The sequence below is a fragment of the Enhydra lutris genome, unplaced genomic scaffold (assembly GCF_002288905.1).
Source record: "Enhydra lutris kenyoni isolate GAN:26980312 unplaced genomic scaffold, ASM228890v2 scaffoldscaffold41, whole genome shotgun sequence".
In the NCBI taxonomy this organism is placed as follows: Eukaryota; Metazoa; Chordata; class Mammalia; order Carnivora; family Mustelidae; genus Enhydra; species Enhydra lutris.
This window is the reverse complement of record NW_019154125.1, coordinates 13,283,698-13,300,635: the sequence shown is the minus strand read 5'-3', so window position 1 is coordinate 13,300,635 and position 16,938 is coordinate 13,283,698. Positions and strand designations below refer to the sequence as shown.

The 16,938-nt window shown below is 34.3% G+C and overlaps 1 protein-coding gene across 4 annotated transcripts in view; it reads right to left on the bottom strand.

Moving 5' to 3' along the window:
• LOC111155388 (RB1 inducible coiled-coil 1) overlaps positions 1–16,938 on the bottom strand; it is a 92,897-nt gene that overhangs the window by 48,666 nt on the left and 27,293 nt on the right. For all 4 annotated transcript variants that reach the window (XM_022515537.1, XM_022515539.1, XM_022515538.1 and 1 more), the window contains exons 6-8: positions 14,291–14,493; positions 12,529–12,955; positions 7,303–7,473 (exon numbers count right to left, since the gene is read on the bottom strand). In XM_022515537.1, coding sequence (XP_022371245.1) covers positions 7,303–7,473; positions 12,529–12,955; positions 14,291–14,493 — 801 coding nt within the window. The remainder of the gene's footprint in view (positions 1–7,302; positions 7,474–12,528; positions 12,956–14,290; positions 14,494–16,938) is intronic.

Genomic DNA, 16,938 nt, shown 5'->3' with positions numbered 1-16,938 from the left:
AATGAAAAGTACAGCATAGGGAACATAATCAACAATACTGTAATAATGTTTAATGGTGACAGATGATAATTACCCTTATCATGTTAAGCAATGAGTAATGTAAAGAATTGTCCAGTCACTTTCTTGTAGACCTAAAAACTAATTTAACACTGTATGTCAACTATACTTCAATAAAAAAAGTTTAAAAAAGTATAAAAATCCCGATGTCATTTTGTATTAGTATTTTTTATGTGTAAGTAAGGATAGATATATACATGATATATAAGTTTAAGAGAAAATTACATAGCTGAGTGATGATGGAAGGCAGAACTTAAACTATACCACATCCTAATTCTGAATTTTTAGTAGGTTATCTAATAAGAATTAAATAATCATGACAACATTCAAAAGAAATCTAACTAGCTCTTAGTTACTACAGTACTTACAACTCCCCTCAAGATGTATTCTGAGAACTTTTGGTTTAGGGAGCAAATTTCCTATTATTTTCTTATTTTGTTGATAATCTTTAAAGATAAAAATATTACTAGGGGTGCCTGGGTGGCTCAGTGGGTTAAGGCCTCTGCCTTCGGCTCAGGTCATGATCTCAGGGTCCTGGGATCGAGCCCCACTTCGGGCTCTCTGCTCGGCAGGGAGCCTGCTTCCTCCTCTCTCTCTCTCTGCGAACCTGAGATCTCTGTCAAATAAATAAATAAAATCTTAAAAAAATATATTACTAGAGAAATAATACATACTGAATAAATTTTCAGGGCTCCAGTGTTAACATAGCTTCACAGATCCGGTTAAGTTTCTCTGTCAGTTAAGGTAGAAGTGTCTATAAACCTCAAAAGTGTTGTGGTCTTAAAAAAACTACTCTCTTAAAGCTGCCTGAACTGATCTTTATCATATAAGATATTTAGACGATAAATCTCCTCCCACTGTCTCATCCCTTCTTTCTCTTTCTCCTTTTTTTTTGAGAAAGAGAGTGCAAGAGAGCAAGTGGGGTGGGGGGGCAGAGGGACAGAAGAGAGAAAATCTTCAGTAGGGTCCATGCTCAGTATAGAGCCTGATGTAGGGGCTTGATCTCACAACTTTGAGATCATCGCTTGAGCTGAAATCAAGAGTTGTACACTCAACTGAGGTACCCAAGTGCCCCCTTTTCCCTTTCCTTTAAGAGTGGTTAGAAGATTTAACTGCTATGTTGCTAGAATGAATTACACAAAATTGTGTTTATACAAAATCTAAAATCAACTCCTCAAATTGATTAATCTGAATTTATCTACTTTTACTGACCACATGCTGAAGGAAATATTGATTTAAAAAAAAAAAAAAGAAAATATCTGCAATGGAAAAAAAACACATTAGCTATAATAAAACTAACAGATGAGACATCTGCAAATAATAAAAAGGTCCCAGACCAGATTTTTATAGAGAAGTCTAACATTCCATAAACTCAAGGCCACCCTACCCCAAATTCTTGCTCTCTCTCTCTCTCTCTCTCTCTCTGTGTCTCTATTTTTTTAGTGGGGAGGAGAGAGAATCTTACGCAGGCTCCACGCCCAGCTCAAAACCCAACTTGGGACTCAATCACATGACCCTGAGATCATGACCTTAGCCAAAATCGAGTCAGATCATAACCGACTGAGCCAACCAGGCACCCCTCATTCTGTAAATTCTGACTGTGCACTTACTACAGGTAAAGAACCTGTAAGGCACTGTGATTAGGGCAGCGAGGAAGAGAGATCAGAAACCTGGTTTCTTAGAGCTTATTATTTTTTTCTTTGTTTTTCTTAATTTCTACACCCAGTGTGGGACTCAAACTCATGACCACAAGATCAAGAGTCATGGGCTCTTCCAACTGAGCCAGACAGGTGCACTGGAGCTTGTATTCTTAAAGAAGAAATTTCATTAAAAAAAAAAAAACCCACATAATCACTTAAATGTAATTATGACATAGCCCATGTACAACCTGCTAAGAAAAAATATATCTGATCTGATCAAGACTGCAAAATCAGAGAAAACTTGTCTGTGAAAGTGATGTCTCGGTTAAAACCCTTGCCTTTATACATCCCTTGGCAGTCAAACACATAAAAATATAGGAGTGAAAAGTTGCTCCAACAGCCATGTATACCTAACTTCAACAAGTTATCCCTCATCTCTCATAAGCACATTTAGAATTATCTTATTATAGCCAATTTCTCTCAAAGCTATTCACTCAGGCAAGCCCAGCAGACATCTATGGATCGCTAGGCCTTGATTTCCATCTATTTTACATATTAATATTTTACATATTCAGTTTTATTCTGAATATATAATGCACTTATATTGAAGCATATGTAGGAACACTAAAAATATTCACTGAGGAATAATTAAATGAAATTTAATTGCCTCTCAATGTCAAAAGGGATTATACACTATACTACTTGAGGTATCAATATCCAAGAAAAACATAAACATTTTTATTTGAGAGAAAGAGAGCTAGAGAGGAGGAGCTGGGGGAGGGGCAGAGGAAGAGGGAGAAGCAGACTACCTCCTGAATGGGAAACCTGATGTGGGGCTCAATCCCAGGACCCTGAGACCATAACCTCAGCCAAAGGCAGAAGCTTAACCGACTGAAACACCTAGGCCTAAACCCCGGAAAAATCTGTTTTGTTTTTTTTTTAAAATAAGAGTATTATGTTCTAAAAGTTAAATTCTATGAGCTACTGTAACTTAAAACATTAGCAAAAGCTGGGAACAAATTAGGGGGAAAGAAGATGGTTAGACAAGGTACTTCTAGGATCACCGGATGCCAAAAAGTAGTTTTCAAATTTTCCCAGGAACAGTATAGGACATATCTACTGTATTTTTTACAGTTTGGGTTCAAGAAACCCTGGAAGGGTTCAGCCCTGAAAAACAAAAATATAGGAGCAAACAAAAAAGGATCAAGAAATGCTTTCTCTATTTTTTAAAGAAAATAAAGAAGTACTATTAGGTCCTTTATTAAGCAAATACACTTCCAGGAAAATGACCTATTCTTGTATTACACAACTCCATTTGCTGAATCCAGTGCAGATGAGGATAACATCAGCATTAGATTTTTTTTTTTAAATATAACCAAATGCAAAACCCTTCCTTTTAGCTGCTGGACTGTGGTAGAGCTACTATACACATATTCCCCCCACACCCTCACAACAACCCTCCAGAGATTTGAGAGTAAAGAAAGGAGAAAACAGATTATCTAGATAAAAAAAACAGGAAGTCCTGGTTTATTCAATCAGAGAAAGAGGTATAAAGAAATCTGGAGATTTTAAAGGAATGATGAGTTCATTAAATTAAAGACGAAAAAATGACTAATACATCTGACTCCATCAAAATTTAAAATTTCTGGGAGCGCCTGGGTGGTTCAGTGGGTTAAAGCCTCTGCCTTCGGCTCAGGTCATGATCCCAGGGTCCTGGGATCGAGCCCCACATCGGGCTCTCTGCTCAGCAGGGAGCCTGCTTCCTCCTCTCTCTCTGCCTGTCTCGCTGCCTACCTGTGATCTCTATCTGTCAAATAAATAAATAAAACCTTAAAAAAAATTTAAAATTTCTGTTTAACAATCTTCACAACACTATCAACAAAGAGACGGTATCTGTATTATTTACAATAGACAAAGGATTATCCAGATTACATATAAAATAAATTCTTACAGAAACATTAGGATAAAAAAATTGGCAAATGAAAATTTAGAGGAAATAGATGGCAAATACTGATATAAGGGAAACTGCTCTTCTCATTAATTACTGGGAGTGTTGACTGATTTTTCCTTTATGGAGGGTATAACATTACTAATTAATATTTAAACTGCACAAACACACCAGAATCTAGCAATTCAATTACTGAAGATTGTCCCAACATGCACATAATGATAGAGATGTACTGGGATATTAAAACAATGTTTTAACAAGAAAAACTAGAAGCAACCTAAATGACTATCAAAGAAGTCTGGTTAAATAACTTATGTTTGATTCATTCTATTGAGGGCTAAAAAAGAATGACCTTGGAGAAACAACAAAAAAATCAGAAATTCAAAGCTGTCTCAAGTGATGGTAAACTATAATTTAATGATAATGTAGACCAAGCTTCCTATGGCATTAGTTACTAAAGACCTAAGAAAGCAGTGAAGGAGAAGAACCAGGATCTAGAAGGAGGAAACCTAGGGAGGCCAGTTAAGCAACTAGGAATTCTTTGCCCTAGAGACAAGTGCTGATTCCTAAAGAGGAGCCCAAAGCTAAGAATTAAAAAAAGCAATCTTTCTGACATTCTCAAGGAGCTATGAAATAAAAAACTGGAGATCAGGGCCAGCCAAAGGAAGTGAAGATGGAAAACACTTTGTATTAGTACCCCAAAAAGCTATATCCTATGGAGTAAGAGTCTACAAAAGTAGACTGGCCATCACAAGGACTGTAAGATCAACTTCCCATCACCTAAATCCCTGATGTTGGATTAAGATAATGTAAGACTGTGATAGCCCCTACCACATGCAAACAAATTCTCTCCAGAAGTGTTACCTTAAGCTTCATATTTCCTGTTTTTATTTATTTATTTTTTTTTAAGATTTGTCAGAGATAGAGAGGGAGAGAGCATAAACGGGAGAAGTGGGTTCCCTGCTGAGCAAGGATCCAGATCCCCACCTGAGCTGAAGGCAGATGCTTAACCAACTGAACCATCCAGGCATCCTCTGCGTTTTTCTTATCAAAAATAATTAGGCACATGAAAAGGCAAAACCACATGAATTTAAACTATAGGAAACAACAGAAAATATCCACAGACACACAGGCACAAGTAATGGAGTTAACAGATAAAGAGACTTTTAAATTACTATATGGTTAATGTAATCAAAGGGATGATGGATGAGTCTGAGTATTTTGGTAGATAATTTGAAACTATATAAACAAAAGAACCAAACTGAAATTGTAGGGCTAAAAAAAAAACCAAAAATTACGTATCAATAAATAGGTTTAATAACAGCTATTCACAGCTAGAAAAAATTAATCTGGGTCAAAAGAAATACCTGGAATAAAGCACAGATGGATAGGATGATGGGAAATGCAGGCTATAAGGGTAAATGAAGAGAATGAGATGAAAGGTCTAATACATGTGTAAATGGAATCAATGAATGAGAAGGGAAAGAGCAAGGCAAAGGCAAAATTTGAAGAGAAACTGGCAATTTTCCCAAAACATATGCCATTATACCACAGCTTCCAGTAGTACTACAAGCGCAACGCAAGGAGAAATACAAAGAAAACCACATTTTGTCATATTATAATAAAACTGTTAAAAACCTAAAATCATGGAAAGCCTAGATTCTACATCCAGAGAAAACATCCTTCAGAAATAAAGGTGATTTAAAGAAATTTTCAAATGACAAAGACTGAATTTTCCATTAAAGGATACTTTAAGATATTCTAATGCCTATCGAACTTACAAGGATGCATGTATTACTTAAAAGAAAAAAAGCTAATATGAAAGATAAAATAATTATTAATGGTAAGTTTTTAAATGATATATATATGTATATATGTATCATTTTAAGAGAGAGCAAATGACCAGAGGTGACAGGGCAAAGTAGGAGAGATTTTAATCAGGCTCCATGTCCAGCATGGAGCCCGACACGGGGCTCAATCTCATATCCCTGAGATCATGACCTGAGATGAATTCAAGAGTCAGATGCTTAACTGACTGAGCCACCCAAGCATCTCCCAAATTTTTTAAATTTTATTTTTAAATGATAAAAATAATCCAAAGGGCAAAAGCAGAAAGAGATACAATTGGAAGAAAAATTAGAAATAATAGACTTAAAAACAAATAGTAATTATATTAAATAAATGGACTGAATATTTTCTCTAAGATTTTATTTATTTGACAGAGAGAGATCACAAGTCGGCAGAGATGCAGGTGGGGGCGGCGGGGGGGGCGGGGAGCAGGCTCCCTGCCAAGCAGACAGCCCAATGCAGAGCTCAATCCCAGGACCCTGAGATCATGACCTGAGGTGAAGGCAGAGGCTTAACCCATTAAGCCATCCAGGTACCCCTGGACTGAATATTCTAATCAAAAAATTTCTCAACTTACTTTGAGGCCATCATAATGTCAATGCCCAACTTGACAAATACATACCGAATGAATAACACATACACACAATATAATTCAGTTTGCCAAAATGTTACACTTAATTCAGAAATACATGAAAAAGACAATATATTATGACCATGTTGAGTTTATTTCAAGAATCCAAGAATGGTTCAAGATTAGAAGCAGACTATAACTTTCTTAATCTGATAAAGGGTTTCTATTAACACAAAGAGAAAAAACTATTAGAAACATTCTAGTCGTGAAATACCACTTTCTATGGATCAAGAATTAAACAATGACACCTGCTATCACCTTCTATTCAGCATTGGTACTAGGGGATTCCAAGTCAGTGCAAAAGCACAAGATAAAGGGGTTCAGTTCACAATAAGGTGGCCGGATCCAAAATCAGGAGGAAAAAAAGAGTTGGAATGACAGATGAATTCACTTAGGAAACCATAAAAATACAATAAATATTTTAAAACTTATTTTAGAAGAATTAAAGCAAGGATATACATGTTTTATCTACCTACTGCACACTGTATAATGCCATGCAGGTAAAATAAAACATTTATACCCATTTGTACGTTTTAATGTTAAGAACACAATTGGAGGAAAAATACTGGCAGAAGAACATTAAACTAGAAAAATGTATATTAGAATCAAGCTTATGCAAGTCAACCCTTTTGGTGTTTTGCCAGAGTGGATGGAGGGCAAAATCATTAGCGTGGCAGAAAATGCCTACAGTAACCACTCTTTGCAATTCCATCACTTTGTTTTGGTTATAAAATATCTGACAGAGTTCTTAGAACACTGCATTAAATTAGACCTAAAAACCTAAGTATTAGTAATCTGTAAGATTTCACATTTTCCTCCTATCTTTTACAAATCTCATGTATTCTTTTTTAGTTCTCTGAGGGGAGAGCAGGAAGTACTCAAATGTTTAGTACAATGACTGCTTTATCATGCTCTTTCCACATGTTTTTTCCCCAGCTGCTGACAGCATTTTCATGGTTTATCTTTCAGTTACTACTTAAAGCGGCCTCAGCTCATGTTATCAAACCTGAACATTTAGAATGTATCTTCTTCCTTATTACATGCAAACAATACTATTCATTAACAATAATCAAGGATGTGGTAAAAATAATGGTGTATAACAAACTGATACTACACATAAACTACTGGTATAGAGAAACTATGAACTGGTTTTCCTGAGAGAAGACTGATATGAGTACCTGAGCGAGTTCCTTCTGTTCATTCACCAATCGGCTACAACTAGCGATCATCTGGTCCAGGGCATAGAGCCGGTCTTCAAGTCCTTTAATGGCTTTCATATTCTGATTATCAAGTTTGGCAATAGTTTGACGGCACTCTGCTATAAATGGTCGAATAATCCTTGGATCAAGCTAAATGACAACAGAACATATGAATGAAGTTTTCAGCAAACAATTTAAAATATATTTCTCACCATTTTGATACACAGTTCCAGAGGAAAAAAATTTAAAAATACAGAAAAGTAAAAGCATGGGGAATCCTACTTATACTTTCATATAATTGAGAGCAGGATAATTATGTCAACAAAAAATTACTGATATTAGAATACATAATTAGGGATATAGTGCCAGGAGGTACCTGGAGGTATCATTATTATCAGTCTCTATCTTCTTTTTTTTTTTTTTTTAATTTTTTTTAACCTAACAGTATTCATTGTTTTTGCACCAGTCTCTATCTTCTAAAGGAATTTGCTTGATCAACCCAACTTTTTTACTCTTCAATCTCTCCTGTTCCCTGGCTTTATTTCTATGAATTTTCTGGAATTCATGGAACCTAACAAATTTCTCTCAACACTGTTCCCCTTCCCTTGAAAGAATACACTGGTAGTATTTTTACAGATAGTCTCCATAAAAAACATTCTGTCAAAGATGACCAATGACCTCCTTTCACTTGAGGCTCTTAAACACTGAAGACAATCTTTCACAAACTCTGAAGTCTGGGGCATTACTTCACTGGTTTCTCTACAGTACCATTCTCTGGCTCCTTTTCCTATCTAATCCATAAATACAGATAAGCCAGAAGGACTCTGTGCTTATTAGCCCATCTTTACTATTTTATATGATTTCAGCATTAAGCATAATTTCTATGGAGCTCCCAACCCTTCTGTAATCACTAATCTTTCTCACAGATTTTCAGCTTGTGTTTCTGACCACCTACTTATAACTCTATGTGAATATCAATCTTTTATTTATTATCTCATTATAGTTGTCTTCTGTTGAAATCCCTAAATGGCTTCCTTCTGCCCACAATAACATCCAAAAAACACAGCATATAGTAAAGGCTTCAGTAATTGGATACCACTAAATCTTTCTAAGGCCTATCCTCTTTTCAAACTGAATTACCCATTACATCCAGAAAAGCTCTATGTTTCTCTAGCTCTGATCTTTCTTCATACTGATGATCCTGCCTAGCTGTTTGCAAGCCCATCTTTGCTTCTACATAAGGGTCCTAGTCAAACACTGCCTCCTTCATGCTTTCTCTAATCACTGCAATTGAAAGACCATAAAATAGTCAATGTAGTGTTTGGCACAGAGAGAACATACAAAGGCAGTTAAAACCAAACTATTTTATTGTTACTATCAATAATCCAGTGTAATTAATAAGAGGCTGCATTTGCAATGCTACAAAAAAGTTAACAAAGCCACTGCTTATATATAGGCAGCATTTGCCCAATATAAATGAAAACCTTACATACGTTAACATTTTCTCACTTTTCTTAATTTCACTGTAACTAAGTCCAATCTGCACACATTTCTGATCCAAAGTATTATACAAACCAAAGTTCAGCTATAAATCATTAAGGTGATAAAGGGCTAAAAAAGAGGATTAAAATAGATTTGAATTTTTAGCTTGTGCAAAATTACAACTACACATGGACTTTACACAGCAGTAATTTAAAGAAAAAACAAACCCCAGACCAGGGCTCCTGATTATGATAGTTCTGTATTTCATAATTCATTGAAAGTATAATACAACTATACTGGCAATGTGGAAGAGTATTTTGTAAATCACTTGAGTAGCAGGTACATAACCTGATTCCTAAAATCTTATTCTACTTTTTTATTTCATTTGTCCACAGAGTCTCTGGAGAAATTTTTTTTTTTTTTTTAAGATTTTATTTCTTTGTCAGAGAGAGAGCTCACATGCACAAGCAGGGGGAGTGGCAGGCAGAGGGAAAAGCAAGTTCCCTGCTGAGCAAGGAGCCTGATGTGGGACTTGATCCCATGACCCTGGGATCACGACCTGAGCTGAAGGTAGATGCTCAACCTACCGAGTCACTCAGGTGTGCCTCTGGAGACATCTTTAAAAACATGTATTTTAAACCACAGAATTCTATTAATAATTATTTAGGAAATTTTCAGTAACTGAACACAGTGCTACATTAATATTTTACTCTTGGCGTTTTTCCACTGATATCTAGAAAGATTAATACTATTGTTGTCTTAAAAGATAAGAAACTAGAAATTTTTTACCCTCTACATTCTTCCCATCCCACCGAAACTAGAAATTTTCTTACCCTCTCCATTCTTCCCATCCCACCTCTAAATCCACGCCCACTGCACAGACCAAACACTATTTCAGTAACACACAAAAATCCTGAATGAAATAACTACAAGATTCAATACATTATGCTGGTACTAATCTGAACAGCTTAGAAATGAGCTAAATATGCGTTATTTCCAATTATTAATATCATCAGATATACAAATGTTTGCCTTTATAGTATAACCTAAACTAAAATATCCAAGATTCATTCTAATACAAACACACCATAACCTAAAAATATATTTGAGTACACAAAAATCCAGCAATAATTATAAATTTTACCTGGTATACGAGGGGGAAAACTAAATAGGTCATGAAAATGCCATCTATTAATCCATCCAAGTATTATAAAACAGAGGATTCAACTGATGTATGGATGAGATGAGTAATAAATGGACGGCAGTGCCAGGATTTGAGCCCTTATGATGCCCAATCCTTGGCAAGTTCCATAATGCCTATGTTTTGACTAGTTTCTTGAAAAAGATATTTGGTTTAGGCAGTTGAAAATACATGTTACAAATACTACCGAAACTGGGATTAGTATGTGAAAATGATGGCTTTAAACAGGATTTGCTTTTGTAAGAACATCAAACCTTAGCACCTTTTAAAATTCATTGGCAAAGAGCACTTTCTACTATCAGATAATCAAGTAGGTTAGTTGTTATGGGTTAACTATGTAATAAATGTGAGATAAAAAGGAAGGCAACTCTGGTGAGAGAGAAGTCCCATACTCCTTTTAATCTATCTTTAGAAATACCATTAGTGGTATTAAGAATAATAAATAAAACTACCAAGAGGAGGAAAATATTAATCTAATAAAAAAATTTGACAAGTGATATTTATTATTCGGTATATCCCACTAATCGATCATTCCACACTGTAAAATACAGGCAGAAATATATAAACAAATATTGAAACAAGTTCTTCAAAATGTGTTTTCACTGCTTTTGAACAAAATTTTTTAATCTAATGGGCATGCACAACTGAAAAGAATGCTGTATTATAGACAGTATTTTACATTATGCTAAACTCATTTTATAACAACTATAACCAAATAAAAATTTATATTTTGCCTTCAGAATATAATAGCCATGTAATCTATCACAAAGACTTCAGATACTCTTGGTATGTACTATGAGAATAAATATTAACTTAGCTCAAAAATGTGACACCCTAGCATAATACTATAGCTAACTTCTATAGATTATTTCCGTAAATAAAAATTCTTATAAATTTTCATTAGGTCAGAAAAGGATCACTATTTCTTTTCTCTTATCATGTAAAGCGAATAAAAATTATATGGCTGTGCTGGAACTCATTCAAACATGCAAATGCAAAGCCAATTTCAAGTCCTTTTAAAAGGGGATTTTCCTCATAGTCTATAACCCTATTCTGACTCACGCAGAATTTTAAATATATATATTAAATACACATATATACACTTCAATCACCCTAATTACCATCATGTATTAGAATTTTTAGGCTACTAAAATGTCAACATTTTAAACAGGAACACAAGTTTTCATCCCTTTTAGGCAGTAATCTTTGCATAATATATTACATACTTTCATGCCTTGGCAAATGTCTTAATTGAAGCTTTCTTTGATGACAATAAGTGGCCAAAAAGAAATTCCTGCTTTAAAGGATGTCATCAAGGAAGTGGAAATTTAAAGAAGAAGAAACGTAGAATTTATTTAAGTTTTCCATTTGAAAAGATAGATGCTATTTTCTAGGCATTCCAGACAATGCACTGCCTTTTTCAATATTCAAAGAACAAGTCTTTTTTTCTAATTGAGTACCCTTTTAAAAAAGGCTAACTATCATGCCAATTATCTTTAGACAACAATCAAAATACTATTTTGTTATTTCTGTATAACTGACTGAGCCACCCAGACACCCATGGATCATATTTTAAGAGATATTTATTTCCCTGGTCTAAAAGTTTTTAGAAGTAAATTTGGAGAAAAATTTAATCCAAAATATGAGCTCACTGTAATTACAAAATACAACCAAGAATACAATGTTGAAATTTTGAATTTGAAAATATCTCAGGCAGATACAGTATTTAAAACTTCTTTTAAAAGTCAGAAACTGATTAGATTAGAAAGATGCACACAGGATTTTCAGGGAGACAAAAATGTTCAGAATCCTCTTTCAGGTGGTGGTTATTCTGTGACCTAACCACTAAAGAACCTGCATATTTCACTGAATATAAATCTTCCTCGCCAATAAAAATTTTTTAACTGTAAAAAACAAAATTTTATCTTTAATATTTTCCAAAAGACCTTGAAAGTTCTATAGCATTTATAAATGTGAGCATCTGATCCATTATTAACTTAAAAATGTGGCAGGCTAGAAGTGGCCAAATATTACCATTTACCTATTTACTTATATTCAGTGAGTGCTCCATGCTTATAGCACAAGAATGAAAACATTAAGACTGCTCAAGCTTTACCTAGAAGATAAAAGAGCCTAACTGTAGGAACAAATTAAAGGATAGGAGATAGTAAAACATCTAAGTAATATTACAAGGTCAGAGAGAAATATATTTCAAAGTGCTACCACCAAAATCTATACCATTTGAGTGGACACTTCAACGTTCTGCATTGCAGTAGAAATTTTACGTATATGACCTCTAAGAGTTTTCATAAATTTACTAACAATTCATAAATTAGGTTACAAGTGAAAAGATTTGATTTGTCCAAGGTTGAAACCTTGGTTATAAAGTCTCACATCAAGGCTCAATATTTCTACTGTTAATAATGTGTTGCCATTCTCCCATTATATAAAACATTCAGTACAAATAATATAATTTTGAGTAGCTGAAATGACCCAAGAAATATCAAATTAACATGACTTACTCTGCTCATGGAATCAAAGCATTTCCTGACCAACGATTCCACATCATTAGGTCTATCTTGAACATTTATCCAGTCTAACAAAGAAACATTAAAAAAAGGCAGATCACCGTCTTTAGCATCTACTGAAGTTTCATCCTGCTGGACAGTACTTTGACAAGATTCCCTAATTTCTTTTTCATTTTCAGCATCTGTGGTATCTGGGGCTATATGTTCCACTGACTTGTGAAATGAGGTTAACAAGGATTGGTTAGTTGTTCTAGGCATATCAGGAGAGAGCACCAGTTCAGTGGAGGTTTTCATTTCAGCCTTTTCTGAGCCTTCATGTTCAGGTAAAGAATCCAGTCTTCCCAAACATTCCCTGTAACTATGTCTGGTTAGGCACTCCAACAGTGGAATCTTGGCCATTACTGAAACCGCAGTTCCTAAACTTAAAATACAAAAGAGCTGTCAGTAAAATTATGAGACTGCTTTAGTTAGAGAAATAGCATTTAATTACTATACACACAAAAACTACAACCTCTTTATTACATTATGCATATATAGTCTGTGTTCTTTAAAAAAAAAACAACAGAGAAGGGTATCATTAACACATTAAAATACCACTCTCAAGTAAAGGGAGCCAGCTTACACTAAACAAGTGGACACATGGTTTTCATCAAACCTTAAGATATAAAAAATTCAAATTAAAAAAAAAGATTTACCCACAGCAGTTCCTTAAAGTATAACTTAAAGCCAAACAAGTTGAAAGCACAGGATAAAATTAATAATCCCAATAAAGATTAACATAACTCTCATATTCATTTCACCCTACAGACAGGTAGATCTATATTGTCAAAAGGCATGCAGAAGATGAACTATCGATGATTTGATTTCTGTAGAACATTTGTGAAATGACTCAGGATTCTATGAGAAATTAACATATCTAAAAGAACTTCTCAAACAACAGTTACTTGAAAAGACTGTTGTATAAACTCTTTCTAGTCTTAAGTAATCACTCCCTTCCTTCCCAAGATCAGTCCCATTTGCAAGGCTAAAATCTTCTAATTCATACCACAAAATAGAAAAATTTCAATTAATGAGATTCATTTTAATTGAAAAAGATGTTACTTCCCTCCAATTCAATTCAAAGTAACAAAAAATGTAGAAACAAACTAAAAAATGAATGTAAAAATTGAAAGCATACACACAGACAACAAAGGGCTATATTCGTGCTGAATTATTGCTGTATTTTTACATTCAGTATAGCCTTTTTCAAAAACAACCACTGGCTATCAGATGTGCTTATATGAAAAGAACCAGAAAACCATCTAAATGGTTTCTTTCCATCTTAGCAAGCCTACATCATGGCAATATTTAAAAAGGAAAATAAAAATTTCCTTGATTGCTGAATGTTTGAAAACTTTTCCATTTCTGTTAGATGTGTTATGTTTATATTTTGCCTTTACTTTAATGTAAAATTGGTAGCAGGGCAAGGAGACAAACACACTCAGGTTTGTAAATCATTCAAAAGTATTTTGAGCTCTTTACATAAAGAAAACAAGGTAAGAAAAAGAAACGTGGGAGATCCATAAAATAGGAGGTGAATAAAATTGAACATAATTTTAAAACTTTAGACTCTATAAAAGTCATCATAAATGTCTCAAAAAATGAACAATTATAATAAACAGTTATTAGAAATGAAATCACATTTACTGAAACAACTGATAAACTGCAAAGGTATTTCAAACAAACATCTTATTATCCATTTTAATGGCAAACATACTGAGTAAGTTTTAACTTGATGTCTTCTATGGATTGCAGATAATTTGAATAAATACTTTCAAACTTGAAAAGTAGCTTTTGGTAAGAATTTGAACAGTCCTCCAGATTGGCCATAATTGCAGCCCAGCCTTGGTGCTGAAGATGTTCATCATGGACCAGACCTTCACAGAAAGAGCAAAGTTTCTTGGCAACTTCATACATTTCCTGAAAACAAAGAAACACACCAAAAGAAGGTAATATTTTCAACAGTTAAACGAACTGTAGCATATTCACACAATGGAATACTATGTAGCAATGAATACAAACCATCAATTCATGCAATTACATGAAGAATCTCAGGAACATAATGTTAAATAAAAGAGGGAGACACAAAAGAAAACAATGATTCCACCTATTTAAAGTTCTAAAAGAGGCAAAGTAATTTATGGTTTTAAATTTAGGATATTGGTTTATTTTACAGAAGAGGAATGATGGGTACTGACTGCGAGAAAGCATGAAGTAGGGCTTCTGGGGTGATATTATATTTTAAGATTTCACTTTGTGAAATTTGCACAATGAATGAATTTGCACAAATGAATGTGCAATGATCTGCACATTTTCTAATATGTATATATCTCACTAAACAAAAATCTATTATTAATTTCACTAATAAAGGTATTCAGATACCAGATTCAAATTTAAACTCTGGCAATTTGACTCTAGAAGACCATACTCCTGCCATTATTATAGAGCCTCTAACTCCTATTATAGAGCCTCTAATTCTAATTCCTTATAATATGCACTGTCTGACATATTCACTGTTTTGGTTACCATAGCTTTTGAGTACATTCTAAAATCTGAGGAAGATGTATTGTTCCCTCCACTTTTCATTCTTCTTTCTCTTTACTTTGTTAACTATTCCTGAACACTGATCCTTCCCCATAAACATTTTATCTAAAACAAACAAAACAAACAAACAAACAAAAAATCAAAGTTCCTCCTCACTCCCCAAAGCAAAAAATGCTTTTTTTTCTCCCTACACCAGTGCTTTCCATGGTAACTTTAAATCAATTCATTAGGCTAATGAATAATATTAAGATTATGACTGTGAATATTAAGAATGATTATTAAGAATGTCTTTTTTTAGGGTGCCTGGGTGGCTCAGTTGTTTGAGCATCTGCCTTCAGCTCAGGTCATGATCCTGGGATGAGTCCTGCATCAGGATCCCTAGTCAGGGTGCACCCTACTTCTCCCTCTACCTCTGCCTCTTTCTTTCTCTCTTAAATAAAATCTTTAAAAGAAGAGTCTTCTTTTATTTCAGAGATAGAATTTAGTGATCCATCAGTTGCATATAACATCCAGTGCACATTACTTCAAATGCCCTCCTTAATGCCAATCATCCAATTATCCTTTCCCCCCATCCTCTTCCCCTCCAGTAAGTAACTCTCAGTTTGTTTCCCAGAGTTAAGAGTTTCTTATGGTTTGTCTCCCCCTCTGATTACCTTTATTTTTCCCTCCCTTCCTCTACATTCCTGTTTTGTTTCTTAAATTCCACTTTCGAGTGAAATCATATAATAACTGTCTTTCTCTGACTGACTTATTTCACTTAGCATAATACCCTCTAGTTCCATCCACGTCATTGCAAATGGTAAGATTTCGTTCTTCTTGATAGCCGGGTAATATTCCATTGTATATACACACCACATCTTTATCCATTCATCTGTCGATGGACACTTGGGCTCTTTCCATAATGTGACTATTGCTGATAATGTTGCTATAAACAGCACGGTGCATGTGCCCCTTTGAATCACTATGTTTATATCCTTTGGAAAAATACCTAGTAGTGCAATTGCTGTCGTAAGGTAGCTCTATTTTTAACTTTTTGAGGAACCTCTGTACTGTTTTCCAGAGTTTAAAAATATGTCTTTCCCTTGGCCTATAACTTATGTTTTTCTTTTTTTCAAGATTTTATTTATCTATTTGCTAGAAAACGAGAGAGCACAAGCAAGGGGAGTGGAAGAGGGAGAAGGGGAAGCAGCTTAGCAGAGAGCCTGGTGTGTGGCTTGATCCCAGGACCCTGGGATCGTGACCTGAACCGAAGGCAGATGCTTAACTGACTGAGACACCTAGGCACCCCTATAATTTATATTCTTTAACAGAATTTTATATAATTTTTGTTACTACTTAGATTGTAATACATTTCCATTTTCATTCCAAAGCAGGGCCCAGTACTGGGCCAAACCCAAATGTTTATGCATTTATCACATACCCAGCCACCTTACCAGAAGTCTTTCTGATAGATTTTTATTAAATCCTCTTGATATTCCAAATATACAACCATATATCACCTAAAATGGATGTTTTTCACTTCTTTTCCATTAATTTTGCCATTTACTTCATTTTCATTTTCTTATTTTAGTGTATTTCTCAGAAGTTCCAAAAGAATACTGAATAGACTGATTCTGATTTATGCAAAAATGGCTCTAATATTTTGTTGATTTAAAAGCTGATTAGCTTTTATATTTGGTCAATTCTACATTTTATTTATTTTGTTCCCTTCTAGAGCTATTTTACTATTAAGAATAGCTGCTAAATTTTAACATATGCCTCTTCTGGATAATATTAATATGACTCCATGTTTTCTCCTATAAAGTATAGTATTACCGATTG